The sequence below is a fragment of the Mobula birostris genome, chromosome 22, assembly GCF_030028105.1.
Source record: "Mobula birostris isolate sMobBir1 chromosome 22, sMobBir1.hap1, whole genome shotgun sequence".
Taxonomy (NCBI): Eukaryota; Metazoa; Chordata; class Chondrichthyes; order Myliobatiformes; family Myliobatidae; genus Mobula; species Mobula birostris.
The window spans coordinates 51,716,502-51,733,678 of NC_092391.1; the positions used below are offsets into that span (position 1 = coordinate 51,716,502).

Consider the following 17,177-nt stretch of genomic DNA (forward strand, 5'->3'; position numbering starts at 1 on the left):
GGCGGGTACTGATCCTGAGTCTCCAGTACAGCGTTGTGTTAACCCTCACGCTACTGTGCCACTCAAAGATCACAGGCAGTTGCAAGAGGCATATTCAGATTTAGTAAAATATGGCAAAGTTCTTCACAGGAGCAACTTCACATAGAAATTGGTGCAAACATATAAGGGGAATTGAGGGTGGCCCCAGAAATTGGTTTTAAAGAGCACCTGAAAAGTGGCATGAAAATTTAAGGAAGAAGTTGCAGAGCTTAGGCAGTAACAGCTGAAGAAAGCAATGGAAAGTGGGAAGAGATAAGGAGCAAGGAATCAATAGACTTTGATGATATTATGAGAATTAAGGATTAGTACAGGAAAAAGGTGCTACTGTAAAATATCAGCCGTGATGTTATTGAATGGCCAAACCAGCACAGAGACAAATGACCTGTTCCACTTCTTGTCACTTACGTTCTATCTAATTGGAAAAAGTTGCAAGGATCCCCAAGAGTGTAGGGCTGGAACAAGTCCCAGACACTGGCAGGGAGATAGGGGTTTGAAAATAAAGATGACAATTTCAAAGCAGAAGGTTTGCCAGACGGGGAGTTGGTGTAGGTCAGGAAGCACAGCGAGGGGCAGTATGGTAGCACAGTGGTTAGCACAATGTTTTACTGTACCAACAAACCAGGTTCATTTTCCACCATTGCCTGTAAGGAGTTTGTACATGTTCTCCCCGTGAACGTGTGTGTTTCCTCTGGGTGCACCAATTACCTCCTACAGTCCAAATACATGCCAGTTGGTAGGTTAATTGGTCATTGTAAATTGTTCTGTGATTAGGCTAGAATTAAACTGAAGAACTGCTGGGTGGTGTGGCTGGAAGAGCCAGAAAGGCCTTTCACCACTGTATCTCAACCAATCAACAAATAAATTAAATAACTAACTGGACGATGTGAGTGTGAACAGTTTATCAGAGTTACAGGCGAACTGAACAATGTGAGTATGAACAGTTTATCAGTGTTACAGGCAAACTGAACAATGTGAGGGTAAACTCAGTTTATCAGTGTTACAGGCGAACTGAACAATGTGAGTGTGGACATTGGACATCAGCATTACAGGTGAAATGAACAATATGAGGGTGAAGAGTTTATCAGTGTTAAAGGTGAACTGAACTTTATGTACATTGCAAGGTGGAAGGGCAGCCGGGAGGGCACTAAAATTGTTCAGTAGTACATTATAAATAACAATCTGTAGCATACAAATTACTAATCTATATTACCTTAGTGAACTTCTTCTTTACAGCACCCAAGCTGAGATCAATGTTACGTGACTCTTCAAAGAGACTTTTCCAAATTGCTTCAATATTCTGCTGTAATGTTCTTTCTTCTTCTGTAGTCTGAAAAGAACATTAAGAAATGCAGTTAAAGGAAGAAAATGTTCAGAAAAAGAAAACAAAGCAATGTTATTGAAACAGCTCAGATCAAAATAAGGGAACTGACACCTGATAATTAATTTCCCGAATACTAACTGTGATTAGTCATAGAGTGACTCAGCACAGAAACAGGTCCTACTGCCCAATTGCTCCATGCCAACCAAGATGACCCATCTAAACTAATCCCATTTTGCCTGTAACCTGTTAAACCTTTCCATCCCATGTACCTGTTTAACAGTCTTTTCAAAGTTTTTATTGTCCCTGCCACAGCAACTTAAACCTATGCCCTCTAGTTCTTGATTCCCAAGCTCTGGGAAAAAGACTGCGCCCCTCATGATTTTGTGCACCTCTGAAAGATCACTCCTTGGTTTCCTACACTTCAAGGAACAAGGCCCCAGAGTGTCCCTCAAGTCCCGACAATATTCTTTTAAATATTTGCTAACACTCTTTCCAGTTTAATAACATCTTTCCTATAGTATGGAGATCAAAACTGAATCTCCAGATAAAGCCTTAATGGCATCTCCTACAACTGCACCATGACCTCCCAACTTTTACTCAATGCCCTGAGTGATGAAGGCTAGAAAGCCAAAAGATCTTTGGCACCTTGTCTACCTATGACCCCACTATCAGAAAACCTTGTACTTGTACATCAAGATCCCTGTGCTCTACCATGTGCCACTCAGCCTTGCCATTCACTGTGAAAGTCCTAATTTGACTTTACAAAATGCAACAGCTTGCACTTCCCTGCTTTAAACCCCATTTGCCATTTCTTGCCCCACTTACCCAGCCCCCCCTATAATTTTGATAACCTTCTTCACTCTCCACAATACCAACTACTTTAGTATCATCTGCAAACTTACTAATTATGTCTTGTCGCTTGGATAAGATTGCCTTAATGTAAAAGGCTCAGAGAGGGAATAATTTAGGAGAGGAGTTCTGGAGGTTTTTAAAATCACTGTATAGATTAACCGAGAAGGAAAGATTACTAGCCAGTCATTTGGATCTACTTCACCCCTCCCACTCTCCAGGTTTCACCTATCACCTACTATCTTGTACTTCTTACTCCCATCCCCCACCTTCTCACTCTGACTTCTCGTCTTTTTTCCAGTCCTGATGAAGGGTCTCAGCCCGAAACGTTGCTTGTTTACTCTTCCATAGATGCTGCCTAGCCTGCTGAGTCCCTCCAGCATTTTGTGTGTGTTACTTTGATTTCCAGCATCTGCAGATTTTTTCTTCTTTGCGATTTGTAGTGAGTGTCAGTGGAATTATATTTTGGAGGTAGTGACCAAAACACAATAAATTTTGAAGTGGCTATGGAAAAAGATAGGAATGAACCAGAAATCTAGGTCTTAAATTAGGGGAAGGATGAATAAGGTTGATCTCACTTGCAGATAGATCTACATCTGCACAGTGGGGGGAGGAGGACATTCAAATGCAAAATAACTAGTTCAACATAATCCTATAAGGGTGAAAGCCAAGAGAATAAATAGAGGAAACCCAGGAAGTTGAGGGGTATCAAGGGTTGTATAAAGAGGAAAGAAAAGGAAATATAATGCATATTTAGAGAACTAATGCATTTGAATGGTATCTCTCTCTCCCTTGAAGCTGTCAGAGAATGGTGTCAGAGTCCTGGGTCTTGGGCAACATTTAATCGACGTGGTTTGTGGATTGGACCGCAGTTTATGTTATGATGTACTTCTGGATTCTGGTCACTCTTTTTTTGTTGCTATTTTGGGTGACCTTGAATTAGGGCAGCCTGCAGATAATGGACACTGAGCAGAACTGAATATCCCTGGACTCTTTCGATTTTGTGTTTTATATTCTGTGTTTTTCACTTGTTTTTTTTGTGGCCATTTGTGGATTTGTTTTTTGCATGTGGGGATTTGGAAGTTTGATGTTTTCTTTGAATAGGTTCTATGGTGTTTCTTTGTTTCGTGGCTGTCTGTAGGGAGGATGAATCTCAGGGTGTACACTGTATACATATTTTGATAATAAATGTATTTTGACTTTGACTTGACTAATGACGGGGGAGGCCTCCAAGAGTGTAAAAATTGTAGAAAGATGTGTAAAAAGGAAATGAAGAAGACAAAGAGAGGTTGTGAAATTTATTCTATTGGCAGGCAGGATTTATGAAAATCTAAAGCTGTTTTATAAGTATATTCAGGACAGCAAAAACTAACCAGGAAAACAGTAGGCTTCATTAGGGACATCAGGGGCAATCTGTGCATGGAGACAGTAGGTATAGGTGAAGAGCTGAATGAATACTGGGAACATAAAGGAAACATACTTTTTAATTGGAAAACTCAGTGGAAGGGGAGGTAAAATTCTGATGCAAGTCTCCAGAAGTAAAGAAGAGGTACTTGATGCCTTAGTGGGATCAAAGGTGGATATATTTTCAGAGCCAGATGGGATTTATCCCAGGTTGCTATGGCAGGCAAGGGAAATGACTGATGGAGATGGCTGAGAAGTTTAAATCTTTGCTAGCCACGAGTGAGGTGCTAGGAATCAGAGGATGGTGATTGTGGTCGCCCTTTTTAAGAAGGGCAGCAGTAAATCTCTGGTAATTACAGAGCCCAACATCAGCACCAGAGAAGTTTTTGGAAAAAATCCAGAGGGACGGGATTAATGATCACCTGAAAACACTGGGAGTTAGCCAGAATAGGTTTGCAAAGAGCAGATCTTGTCTGACCAATCAGAGTGAATTTTTTTTGAAGAGATGACAATGTATTAATAAGATCAGTATAGTAGATATTGGGTGCAGATATGTCTCTACCAAATGAGGATTAAGGCACTCCTTCCCTCCGCTAGCCTGCAGGATACCCTTGGGCAAAGTGTAGCACCTGCTTAGCCGCCCTGATCAGGATCACATGAAGTCATGGAAGCAGGTGGTGGATGGTCATATGAGCCCCTGGTACACATCACAAGTCCTGGTTATGTGACCACTGATGCCAGGCAAACAACCTCTGGGGAGTACTGACAATGGCTGGGTAACCCCATCTTGTAAAGACACTGCTCACAAGAAGGCAATGGCAAAACACTTTTTTTAAAAAATTGCCAAAAATAACCATGGTCATGAGGAAGGGTCTCAGCTCAAAACATCAAGTGAGTATTCACTTCCACAGATGCTGCCTGACCCGCTAAGTTCCTCCAGCATTTTGTGTGTGTGTGACTTTGGATTTCCAGCATCTGCAGGAACATTGCTCTTTTCTGGGGGCCTTGGCACAAGGGGAGGGCTTACTGAAGATCAGACCAAAATGTCCGATAGAGATTGGTCTCTTCAAAATGCCAAGTAAAGACTTCTATTTGTGTCTGATGATTGTGCAGGATGGGAAGTAGTGATGAGGTAGGTTGAAGGGCCTTTACCCATGATTGTGTGATTCAATGGAAAAATTCTGCTTTCAGGACTCCCCACAGTCAAGCACTTTCACAGTGAAGGGCAGAACTTGTCCGTTTATTGTGATCAACAATGAAAACACTGGGAATTTGAAATTTAATTTGTGTTGAATTCAACTTTATTTAATTAATAAGGACTGTAATGGCAAATGAATGAAGAAAATGGAGGTCGAGTGTTTTCAACAGGTGAAACTTGAACTTACATGAATATTATACATGGCAAGAGTGCGATATCGCTCCTGGGTGTCCTGTAACCGTAGCTCCACAGTTAAAGACATGGCTCGAATTTGGGCAATTGTCCTGAGGACAAACTTGAGGTTCTCCAGAGTGTCTGGAACTGTCTGCAAAGAAACTGAAAGCTCCTGCCAACAGCAGAAGAAAAAATCACATAAATTTAAAAATATATAAATTATATATAAAACGTAATGTCATTACAATTTATTAAAGTGCCATCAAAAGAACTAGAAAAAGTTACCAACATAACATATGCAACAGATGTGCCTCAGATCATTCACTGTGTATAAAGGGCTTTGGAGAGGTTCAAAGATATGGTAAGCTGTAGTACTAACAACCAATTGTCTGACACGCATAAAACAATAAGATATAGGAGCAGAATTTGGTCATTTGGCTCATCGAGTCTGCTCCACCATTTCATCATGGCTGATCTATCTTTCCTCCCAACCTCAATCTCCTGCCTTCTCCCCGTATCCCTTCATGCCCTGACCAATCAAGAATCTATCAACCTCTGCCTTAAATATACATAAAGACTTGGCCTCGACTGTTGCCTGTGGCAAAGAATTCCACAGATTCACCACTCTCTGACTAAAGAAATTCCTCCTTACCTTCATTCTAAAAGGATGTCCCTATCTATTCTGAGGCTGTGTCCTCTGATCTTAGACTCTCTCACCATTGGAAACACCCTCTCCACATCCACAATCAAGGCCTTTCACCATTCAATAGGTTTCAATTAGGTCACCCCTCATTCTTCTGAACCCTAGTGAACACAAGCTCAGAGCCATCAAACACTATTCATATGACAAGCCATTCAATCCTGGAATCATTTTCCTGAACCTCTTTTGAACCCTCTCCAGTTTCAGCACATCCATTCTAAGATAAGGGGCCCAAATCTGCTCACTAGCACTTTATAAGTCTCAACATTACACCCTTGTTTTTATATTTTAGTCCTCTCGAAATAAATGCTAAAATTGCATTTGTCTTCCTCACCATGGACTCAACCTGCAAATTAACCTTTAGGAAATCCTGCACAAGTTTTCCCAATTCCCTTTGCACCCTAGTTTTTTGCATTTTCTCTCCATTTAGAAAATAGTCAACCCTTTCATTTCTTCTACTGAAGTGCATGACAATACTCTTCCTGACACTATATTCCATCTGCAATTTCTTTGCCCATTCTCCTAATCTGTTTAAATCCTTCTGTAGCCTCTCTACTTCCTCAAAACTACCTACCCCTCCATCTATCGTCATATCGCCTACAAACTTTGCAACGAAGTCATCAATTCCAAATCATTGATATATTGGCATCTTTAACAGCAGCTAAAAATTCCCCACTTCCGAACAAAACCACCACACCAAGCAGAGAGATATTATGGCCCATCTAGTCCATGCCAAGCCACTTAAACTGCCTACTCCCATTTACCTGCACTGCGACCATAGCCCTCCATACCCCTACCATCCATGTACCTTTCCAAACTTCTTTTAAATGTTGAAATTGAGCTAGCATGTACCGCTTGTGGTGACAGCTCATTCCACACTCTCATAACCCTCTGAGTGAAGAAGTTTCCCCTCATATTTCCCTTAAATTTTTCATTCACCCTTAACCCATGACTCCTAATTGTAGTCCTACCCAACCTCAGTGGAGAAAGCATGTTTGTGTTTACCCTATCTATACCCCACATAATGTTATTTACCTCTATCAAATCTCCTCTCAATCTCCTACATTTAAAGGAACAAAGTCCTAAACTATTCAATCTTTCCTTATAACTTAAGTCCTCCAGACCTGGCAAGATCCTTGTAAATTTTCTCTGTAATCTTACAACCTTACTTACATTTTTCCTGTGGGCAGGTGACCAAAATTGCACACAAATCTCCAAATTAGGCCTCACCAACATCTTATACAACTTCAATATAACATCCCAACTCCTGTACTCAATACTTTGACTTATGAAGGCTAATGTGCCAAAAGCTTTCTTACAACCCTATCAACCTGTGCAGCCACTTTCAATGAATTATGGATCAGTATTCCCAGATCCTTTTGTTCTACTGCACTCCTCAGTGCCCTACCATTCACTGTGGAAGACTTACCCTAGTTGATCCTACCAAAGTGCAACACCTTGCACTTGTCTGCATTAAATTCCATCTACCATTTTTAAGCCCATTTTTGCAGCTGGTCCAGATCCTATTGTAGTCCCAATAGTTTTCCTCACAGTCCACTACAGCCCCAATCTTGATGTTATCCTCAAATTTGCTGATCCAGTTAATCACATTATCATCCAGATCATTGATACAGATGACAAACAAAAGTGGACCCAGCCCCAACCCCTCCTGCACTCTACTAGTCAAAGGCCTCCAGTCAGAGAGGCAACCATCTACTACCACTCTGGCTTCTCCCACAAAGGCAATGTCTAATCCAATTTACTACCTCATTTTGAATGCCAAGTGACTGAACCTTCTTGACCAGCCTGCTGATGCAGGACCTTGTCAAATGCCTTGCTGAAGTCCGTGTAGGCAATATCCACTGCCTTGCCTTCATCAACTTTCTTGGTAACTTCCTCGAAAAACTCTATAAGATTGGTTAGACAAGTCCTACACATGAATGCGCCCTGACTATCCCTAATCACAGTTCAAGTCTATCCAAATATTCATATATCCAGTCCCTTAGAATACCTTCCAAAAACTTCCCTACTACTGATGTCAAACTCACCAGTTTATAATTTCCTGGTTTATTCTTAGAGCCTTTCTTAAACAGCGGAACAAAATTAGCCATCCTTTAATCCTCCGGTAGCTCACCCATCGCCAAAGATTATTTAAATATCTCTGCTAGGGCACCTGCAATTTCTACATTTGCCTCCCACAGGGTCTGAGGGAACACTTTGTCAGGCCCTGAAGATTTATCCAGTCTATTTTGCCTCAAGAATTCAAACTACTCCTCCTCTGTAATCGGTATAAAATCCATGATCTCGCTGCTGCTTTGCCTCACTTCTATAGACTCTGTGTCCATTTCTCAAGTAAATAGAGATGCAAAAAATCCATTCAAGATTTTGATCTTGAATGGATAAGGTACCCCATGCAAGGCTTATTGAGAAAGTAAGGAGGCATGGGATCCAAGGAGACATTGCTTTGTGGATCCAGAACTGGCTTGCCCACAGAAGGCAAAGGGTGGTTGTAGATGGGTCATATTCTGCGTGGAGGTTGGTGACCAGTGGTGTGCCTCAGGGATCTGTTCTAGGACCCCTACTCTTCATGATTTTTATAAATGACCTGGATGAGGAAGAGGAGGGATGGGTTAGTAAATTTGCTGATGACACAAAGGTTGAGGGTGTTGTGGATAGTGTGGAGGGCTGTCAGAGGTTACAGCGGGACACTGATAGAATGCAAAACTGGGCTTAAAGGTGGCAGATGGAGTTGAACCTAGATAAGTGTGAGGTGGTTCATTTTGGTAGGTCAAATATGATGGCAGAATATAGTATTAATGGTAAGACTCTTGGCAGTGTGGAGGATCAGAGGGATCTTAGGGTCAGAGTCCATAGGACACTCAAAGCTGCTGCGCAGGTTGACTATGTGGTTAAGAAAGCACACAGTGCATTGGTCTTCATCAATCGTGGGATTGAGTTTAGGAGCCAAGAGGTAATGTTGCAGCTGTTTAGGACCCTGGTCAGACTCCACTTGGAGCACTGTATTCAGTTCTGGTCGCCTCACTACAGGAAGGATATGGAAACCATAGAAAAAGTGCAGAGGGGATTTACAAGGATATTGCCTGGATTGGGGAGCACTGGGGAGAATAGGATGAGTAATTCAGCCTTTTTTCCTTGGAGTGACGGAGTATGAGAGGTGACCTGATAGAGGTGTATAAGATGATGAGAGGCATTGATCATGTGGATAGTCAGAGGCTTTTTCCCAGGGCTGAAAAGGCTAGCATGAGAGTAATTGGAAGTAGGTACAGAAGAGATGTCAGGGTTAAGTTTTTTTTATGCAGAGAGTGGTGAGTGCCTGGAATGGGCTGCCAGCGACAGTGGTGGAGGCGGAAATGATAGGGTCTTTTAAGAGACTCCTGGATAGGTACATGGAGCTTAGAAAAACAGAGGGCTATGGGTAACCCTAGGTATTTTCTAAGGTAAGGACATGTTTGGCTCAGCTTTGTGGGCCGAAAGGACTGTATTGTACTGTAGGATTTCTATGTTTCTACGTCTATCTCCCCCATCTCATTTGGCTCTGAGCATAGATTACTGCTCTGATCTTCCAGAGGACCAATTTTGTCCTTTGCAATCCTTTTGCTTTTTAAATACAGTATCTGTAGAATCCCTTACGATTCTGCTTTACCTTGTCTGCTAGTGCAACCTCATGCCTTCTTTTAGCCATCCTGATTTCTTTCTTTAATGTTCCCTTGCATTTCTTATAATCCATAAGTACCTCATTTTGCCGACCTGCCTATACACGTTGGTATACACCTCATTATTTTCTGAACCAGGGCTTCAATAGCTCTTGAAAACCAAGGTACTCTAAACTTGTTATCTTTACCATTTATTCTGACAGGCACACACAAGCTTTGTGCTCTCAAAATTTCACTTTTGAAGGCCTCCCACTTACCAAGCACTCCTTTGTCAGAAAGCAGCCTGTTCCAATCCACACTTGCAATTCCTTTCTGATACTATCAAAATTGGCCTTTTTCCAATTTAGAATCTCAAGCTGCAGACCAGACTTATCTTTTTGCATATTTACTTTGAAACTAATGGTCACTGGATACAAGCTTCTGCCACCTGCCCTGTCTCATTCCCTAACAACAGATCAAGTAACACATGCTCTTTCGTTGCGACTTCTATGTACTGGTGAAGGAAACTTTTTTGAACACATATGACAAATTCTATCCCATATAGTCCTTTTACAGTATGGGGTTCCCAGACAATATGTGAAAAGTTAAAATCACCTACTATAACCACCTTATGTTTCTTGCAACAGTCTGTGCTCTCTCTACAAATTTGTTCCACTAAATCCCATGGAATACTGGGTGGTCTGTAATATAGCCCCATTAACCTGGTCATGCCTTTCTTATTTCTCAGTTCCACCCATAACATCTCACTAGACAAGTTCTCCAGTCTGCCCCAACTGTGCACTGTTGTGACATTTTCCCTGACTAGTAATACCACCACTCCCCCTTTAATCCCTCCTGCTCTGTTGTGTCTAAAACAATGGAACCCCAGAATATTGAGATGCCATTCCAGACCCTCCTGCAACCAAGTCTCACTAATAGCTACAATATCGTGTGTTGATCCGTGCCCTGAGCTTAACTGTCTTTTCTACGATACTTCTTGCATTGAAATATACACAGCTCAGGATATGAGTCACATCATGCTCAACCTTTTAATTCTTTACTGTCTGAGGCCTTAACAACACCTGTCTCCATAATTTCTCCACTATATGTTCTGGCACTCAGGTTCCCAACCCCGCTGCATCTCTCATTTAAACTCTCCCCCTCCTCCTCCTCCGCGCAGCATTTGAAACCTCCCCCTCCAGTTCAGGTGCAAATTGTTTCTTCTGTAGAGGTCCCACCTTCTCTGGTAGAGAGAGTAATGATCCAAAAATCTGATGCCTTCCCTCCTACACTAACTCCCTACCTACATGTTAAACTGAATGATCTTTCTATTTCTGGCCTCACTAGCATGTGGCACGAGTAGCAATCCTGAGATCACAATCCTGATGGTCCTGCCCTTTAACTTAGCACCTAATTCCCTGAACTCACTTTGCAGAACCTCGACACTCTTCCTACCTATGTCACTGGTACTTACATGGACCAGAACCTCTGGCTGCTCACCCTCACACTGAAGAATGCTGAAAACCCGATCCGAGATGTCTCGGGGCCTGGCACACAGGAGGCAACATACCATTCAGGAATCATTCGTGTCCACAGAACCTCCTTTCTGTTCCCCTAACTAATAAATCCCCTATCACCACAGCTTGTCTTTTTCCCCACCTTCCCTTCTGAGCTACAGAGTCAGACTCAGTGCCAGAAACCTGACCAGTGTTACTTTCCTCTGGTAGGTTATGCCCCCAACAATATCCAAAGTAGTACTCCTGTTGTTGAGTGGGGTTATCCCAGGGGTACTCTACACTGGCTCCTTAACCCCTTTCCCCTTCCTGACTGTCATGTAGTCTCCTGTGTCCTGCACCTTGGGTGTAACTACCTCTCTATATGTTATATCTACCACCCCCTCAGCCTCCTGAATGATCCAGAGTTCATCCAGTCACAGCTCCAACCTGGAAAGACTGTTTTGTGTAGAAAGGGAAATGGTGTTCACAATGTGGTCTCTTGCACCTCAAGAAACCAAATGCAGATTGGGTGATGTCTTTGCAGAGTATCTGTGTTCAATCCTGTAACCTGTAACCTGCCATTTTAATGTTACAACCCACTCCCATTCTGATCTATTAACCTCCTGCGCTGTTACTAAGAGATCTGATGCAAGCTTGCAACCTTTGCCTGGTTAAATTGCGGCCATCTGGACTTGATATTGAACTCCACAGCTTCAGTTGACCTGATTTTCTCATCCTGTATCAGTGATATCAGCTCAGCTTGTTACTTTCCTCCTTTTCTCCAACTGTCTTTCATCTATGTATGTTGTAACTCTCTAACTGCCCCCATTGACTCACTGACCATATAACCTTGTTTATAGCTTATCCCCACAGTCACATTGATTTTACCTACTTAGAGACACACCCCTGTCCCAACCTCCCTGCAAACCTCCTCTGTCTCTTCCTCAGCTCTGACAAAGGCTCTTTGGCCTGAAACATTAACTCTGTCTCTCTTCCTGCAGATGTGGGCAATGAGACTACAATTGAAATACCATCTGTTGTCTCCACCTAAACAAGAATACACTTGTTATAGAAGGAATGAAATGTACGTTCTCCAGGCAGATTCCTGCATTTAAAATAAACAACTGGGAAAACTCAGTGGGTTAAGCAGCATCTGAGGGAATAGAAGGGATGTCAACCCGAATATTGGCCATCCATTTCACTCCACGCATACCTCTTGACCTGATGAGTTCTGCCAGCAGCTTATTTTTTTTCCGGATTCCAGCACCTGCATTCTTTTATGTTGCCCTGATTCTAGAGTTTGCCACATGAGGAGAGATTGAGCATTCCGAGTCCAAACTCTGAAGGGATCAATGTAGTTTTGATGATTGGCGTGACTGGGGTGTCTAGAACAAGGGGGAACAACCTCAGGGGGAAAAAAAGGAATCAGCCATTCTGTAGGGAGGAAAAATAAGTGTTTTCAACCAGAGGATAGTAAATGTTTACATGAGGACAGTAGAGGCTCAGAAACAGTATTTTAAGACAGACTTTGATAGATATAAAGGGATCACGGGATATGAGGTGATGCAGCAAAGTGGAACGAAAGATCAGTCATAATCTTACTGAACAGCAAGATTATGCAAGCACAAGAGCCAAATGACCGACTCCTGCTTCTCGTTATTAATCTCAACAATGCATGAAGGATTACCTCGAGTTCATGCCTTAGACTATATAATTCTCGTTTGGCAGATTCATTCAGACAATTCCCAAGTGATTGAACCCATGCATTTGCATTTTCTTGGATACTAAATGCCAAGGGCCTCAGCTGCAGCCGAATGCATTGCTCATCTTTCACAAGTGGCTGTTGTGCCACTTCCTCATTGATTCTGGTGTAGAACTGCAGCTTCTCGTCGTAACTAACACAGGAAGGATTTCTTGCTGCAAACTTCTCCACAACGATAGACCTGTCCATCTTCCACAATGTGCGGTATTTCTTCCAGCTATTCAGAAACTTGCCCAAAGAACTAAGAAGTTTTTGTAGGTTCTGGCCTGTGGAAACAGCTAGCTCTATAATCTGTGGATGCTGAGAGATGTCATTGCAGAAGCTAAAGATGACTGGCTCATCATCTCCTTCAATATATTGCGGAGAGCATTCAATGCAGGACCTATGCATCCACCGGACAAACCGCTGTAACACATGAAATAGAGAGAAGTTTATGCAGAGTTAAAAACGTAGGCAACTATAACAAGCAAATCATCTGTTACTTTAATGCATTTGGGTGGGGAGATTTGAAATACCAACAGCAGGTCAGATTGCATCATGGAGGTAGAAACAGAGTTCACATTTCAGGTTAATAAACCTCCATTGGTACACATTTTAAGATAGGACAGGGACTTACCATGTCTGTGCTGTTCGAAATAAAATCACCCAGCCTCCTCTCAAGTTATTAGCACTAGGTTAGGAATGCTAAATCAGAGCTCTTCAAGGCCAATTACTGCTGAAATGTTTAGATTGCTACCTCCACTTCCCTTTTGGTAGCTCCTGTACCCTCTAGACCAGGGGTTTCCAAACTGGAGTCTATGGACCCCTTGCTGAATGATTGGGAACCCCAGCTCAGATACAGACTCCATCTGTTTACACTTTCCAAGTGTCCCATAATTTGCTGCAGTACAGTTAAGTCTCTCCTCAATCTCCCCATTCCAAAGTTTTAAATGTCGTCTACCTGAGACCACATACCCTAGTTCTAGATTCACCCACCAGGGAAACGCCCTCACAGAATGGAGCGTCTTCGTTTTGAGCCCAGGTAGGAGAGGCACGAGGGTTCTTGAGGGCCTGGAGGACTGTTCTTGCATTTCCTGACTTAAAAGGAATTTGAAATCCTCTTTAAACACCCTGTTTCAGTTAAAACAGCAGATCACTAGGGCCCAAATTACACATTTCAGGAAGCACAACAGTGACCATTCCCACAGCTAGCCAGGTCAGAGCAGGAGAGAAGAGGCCAAATCTCCAATCCCCCAATTAAGTTGGTGTTATTTCCCAATGCTTTAAGTAATAAGGCAAATCGTGGGTCTCAGCACCAACACTTTAGAATGATAGAAAATAACCATTCAGTCCTGCAAGACCTTTCAAACATTGAGTAGAAAGAAGGCTGATCAATAGCATTGCCCCACCCTCTCCCCAATTCAGTAACTTGGCCTGCACAGTCCTCTGTGATAGAGATTACAACAGATTCAACGCAATCATGAAGAGGGCATGCCAGTGACTCTACTTTGTTAGGAGTTTGAGGCAATTTGGTACGTCACTGAAAGCTCTTTCAAATACCTACCAAAATACAGTGGAGAGCATTCTGTCTGGTTGCATTACCACCTGGTATGGTCTAGGACAAGAGGCCACAAAGGGCTGTAGATTCAGACTGCTTCATCGTGAGCACAACCAATCAAACCATAAGACCATAAGACATAGGAGCAGAATTAGGCCATTTGACCCATCAAGTCTGCTCCACCATTCAATCATGACTGATCCCTTTTTTCCTTCCTCAACCTCATTCAATGGCCTTCTCCCCTTAACCTTTGATGCCATGTCTAATCAAGAACTTATCAATCTCTGCATTAAATACACCCAACAACCTGGCCTCCACAGCTGCATGTTTTAACAAATTCCACAAGTTCATCACCCTCTGGCTAAAGAAATTTCTCCACAAATCTGTTTTAAATGGATGCCCCTCTATCCTGAGGCTGTGCCCTCTTGTCCTAGACTCCCCCACCATGGGAAACATCCTTTCCACATCTACTCCGTCTAGGCCTTTCAACATTTGAAACGTTTCAATGAGATCCCTCCTCATCCTTCTAAGTTTCAGCGAGTACAGACCCAGAGCCATCAAACTTTCCTCGTATGATAACCCTTTTATTCCCGGAATTATCCTTGTGAACCTCCTCTGGACCATCTCTAATGCCAGCACATCTTTTCTTAGATGAGGAGCCCAAAATTGTTCACAGTACTCAAGGTGAGACCTCACCATTGCCTTATAAATCCTCAGCATCACATCCCTGCTCTTGTATTCTAGACCTCTTAAAATGAATGCTAACATTGCATTTGCCTTCTTCACCACTAACTCAACCTGCAATTTAACCCGCAGGGTGCTCTGCACAAGGACTTCCACATCCCTTTGCATCTCAGATTTTTGGATTTTCTCCCCGTTTAGAAAATAGTCTGCACATTTATTTCTACTATGAAAGTGCATGACCATGGCTTTTTCAACTTTGTATTTTATTTGCCATTTCCTTGTCCATTCTCCTAATCCGTCTTAGTCATCTGCAGCCTACCTGTTTCCTCAACACCAGCTGCCCCTCCACCAATCTTCGTATCATCTGCAAACTTAGCAGCAAAGCCATCTATTCCATCATCTAAATCATTGATGTACAGCATAAAAAGAAGTGGTCCCAACACCAGCCCCTGCAGAACACCACCAGTCACTGGCAGCCAACCAGAAATTTATTCTAATTCACTGCCTCCTACCAATCAGCCAATGCTCTAACCATCTTAGTAGCTTTCCTGTAATACCATGGGCTTTTAACTTGGTAAGCAGCCTCATGCGTGGCACCTTGTTAAAGGCCTCCTGGAAGTCCAAATATACAACATCCACTGCATCCCCTTTATCTATCCTATTTGTGATCTCCTCAAAGAATTCCAACAGGTTCATCAGGCCAGATTTTCCCTTAAGGAAAGCATGCTGACCTTGTCCTATCTTGTCCCGTGTCACCAAGTACTCCATAACCTCATCCTTAACAATTGACTCCAATATCTTCCCAACCACTAAGGTCAGGCTAACTGATCTATAATTTCCTTTCTGCTGCCTTCCTCCTTTCTTAAGAGTGGAATGACATTTGCAATTTTCCAGTCCTCTGGCACCATGCCAGAATCCAATGATTTTTTTTGAAAGATCATTGCTAATGTCTCCATGATATCTAATGCTACCTCTTTTAGAACCCTGGGGTGCAGTTCATCCGATCTGGGTAACTTATGTACCTTTAGGTCATACAGCTTTTTGAGCACCTTCTCGCTTGTAATAGTAACTGCACTCCCTTCTCTTCCTTCACACACTACAACATTTGGTACACTGCTAGTGTCTTCCACAGTGAAGACTGATGCAAAATACTCATTTAGTTCATCTGCCATCTCCTTGTCCTCCGTTATTATTTCTCTGGCCTCATTTTCTAGTGGTCCTGCATCCACTCTCTGTCACAATGGTGGGGGCATTGGGAGCAAGGGTGGACCCAAATGCAAGACACATCTTGTGAGGTTAATTAAATTTAGTTTATTGTTCAATATCAGGAGAGCACGGTAGGAGCAGGAGTAGCGAACTGGACAAGGACTAAGGACTATGACTAGGCTGGGACCAAGGGTCTGGGCTAGGACTCGGAATCGGCTCCCAGGACTAGAGGAGACATGAAGAGGCTAGGGTATGGACTCCAAGCCCAAGACTGGGCAAGGACCCAGTACCTGGGTCTTGCCTCGGGCTCAGACCCCAGAACCAGGCATGGACATGACATGGGTTAGGGAGAGGAGGAACATGGGGAACACAGACTCTCGGTCTCAGGAGGGCAGGTACATGGAACCATGTACACATACACAGAACACAGAGTCGGGACCCCTCCTTGGGTACAGGACATAGGGCCGGGACTCATGACTCTCCATGGGGCAATGGCAATGGCCTGACTTATCCCACGGAGGCAAGGACAAGACAAGACAGAACATGACCCCCCGCGGGGCAACGGCAAGACGGCCTGACTTACCCCACAGAGGAGAGGACAAGACCAACACGAATGAACACCAGACAGTACCTATGTAGCTCCGGCAATGGAACTAGACAGAAGTGCAGACGGGGGCTGCAGACGAGGGCTAGAGACGAGAGGGGCAGAGAAGGGATACAGACAAGGGGGTAAGACAGAAACCACAGATCGTCAGGGCCAGGACTTGACTCAGAACTGGGAAGCCGCCAGGGCCAGGGCTTGACTTGGTGCTTGAATGCCACCAGGGACAGGACTTGCCTTGGTGCTTGAATGCCGCCGGAGCCAGGACTTGGCTTGGAGACTCCGGGTAGTGGCGAGCTCTCGACTCGACCCGGGAACAGTAGACAGCGGTTCTTGTTTCCCTCCGGCGGGTTAACTGACGGACCCACCTCAGTGAGGAAACTTTGCAGGCTCACTTTGGCGAGGTAACTGGACAGAGTTGCTCTGGAGAGGAGAGGCGAATTACCGGCACTCGCTTCAGCAGAGACTAGGCTTGCTCCAGCCAGATGACATCGGCACACCGTACCTCGGATGACTTTGCAGACGCTCCCGCACCAAATGGCTGAAAGCCGGA

The 17,177-nt window shown here is 43.4% G+C and overlaps 1 protein-coding gene across 2 annotated transcripts in view; it reads right to left on the minus strand.

The window, feature by feature from the left end:
- The window catches only part of dnah10 (dynein axonemal heavy chain 10), a 283,837-nt gene that overhangs the window by 173,734 nt on the left and 92,926 nt on the right, over positions 1-17,177 (minus strand). For both annotated transcript variants that reach the window (XM_072240729.1, XM_072240730.1), the window contains 3 exons: positions 12,522-13,001; positions 4,999-5,157; positions 1,250-1,366 (listed from right to left, as the gene is read on the minus strand). In XM_072240729.1, the coding sequence (XP_072096830.1) occupies positions 1,250-1,366; positions 4,999-5,157; positions 12,522-13,001 (756 nt within the window). The remainder of the gene's footprint in view (positions 1-1,249; positions 1,367-4,998; positions 5,158-12,521; positions 13,002-17,177) is intronic.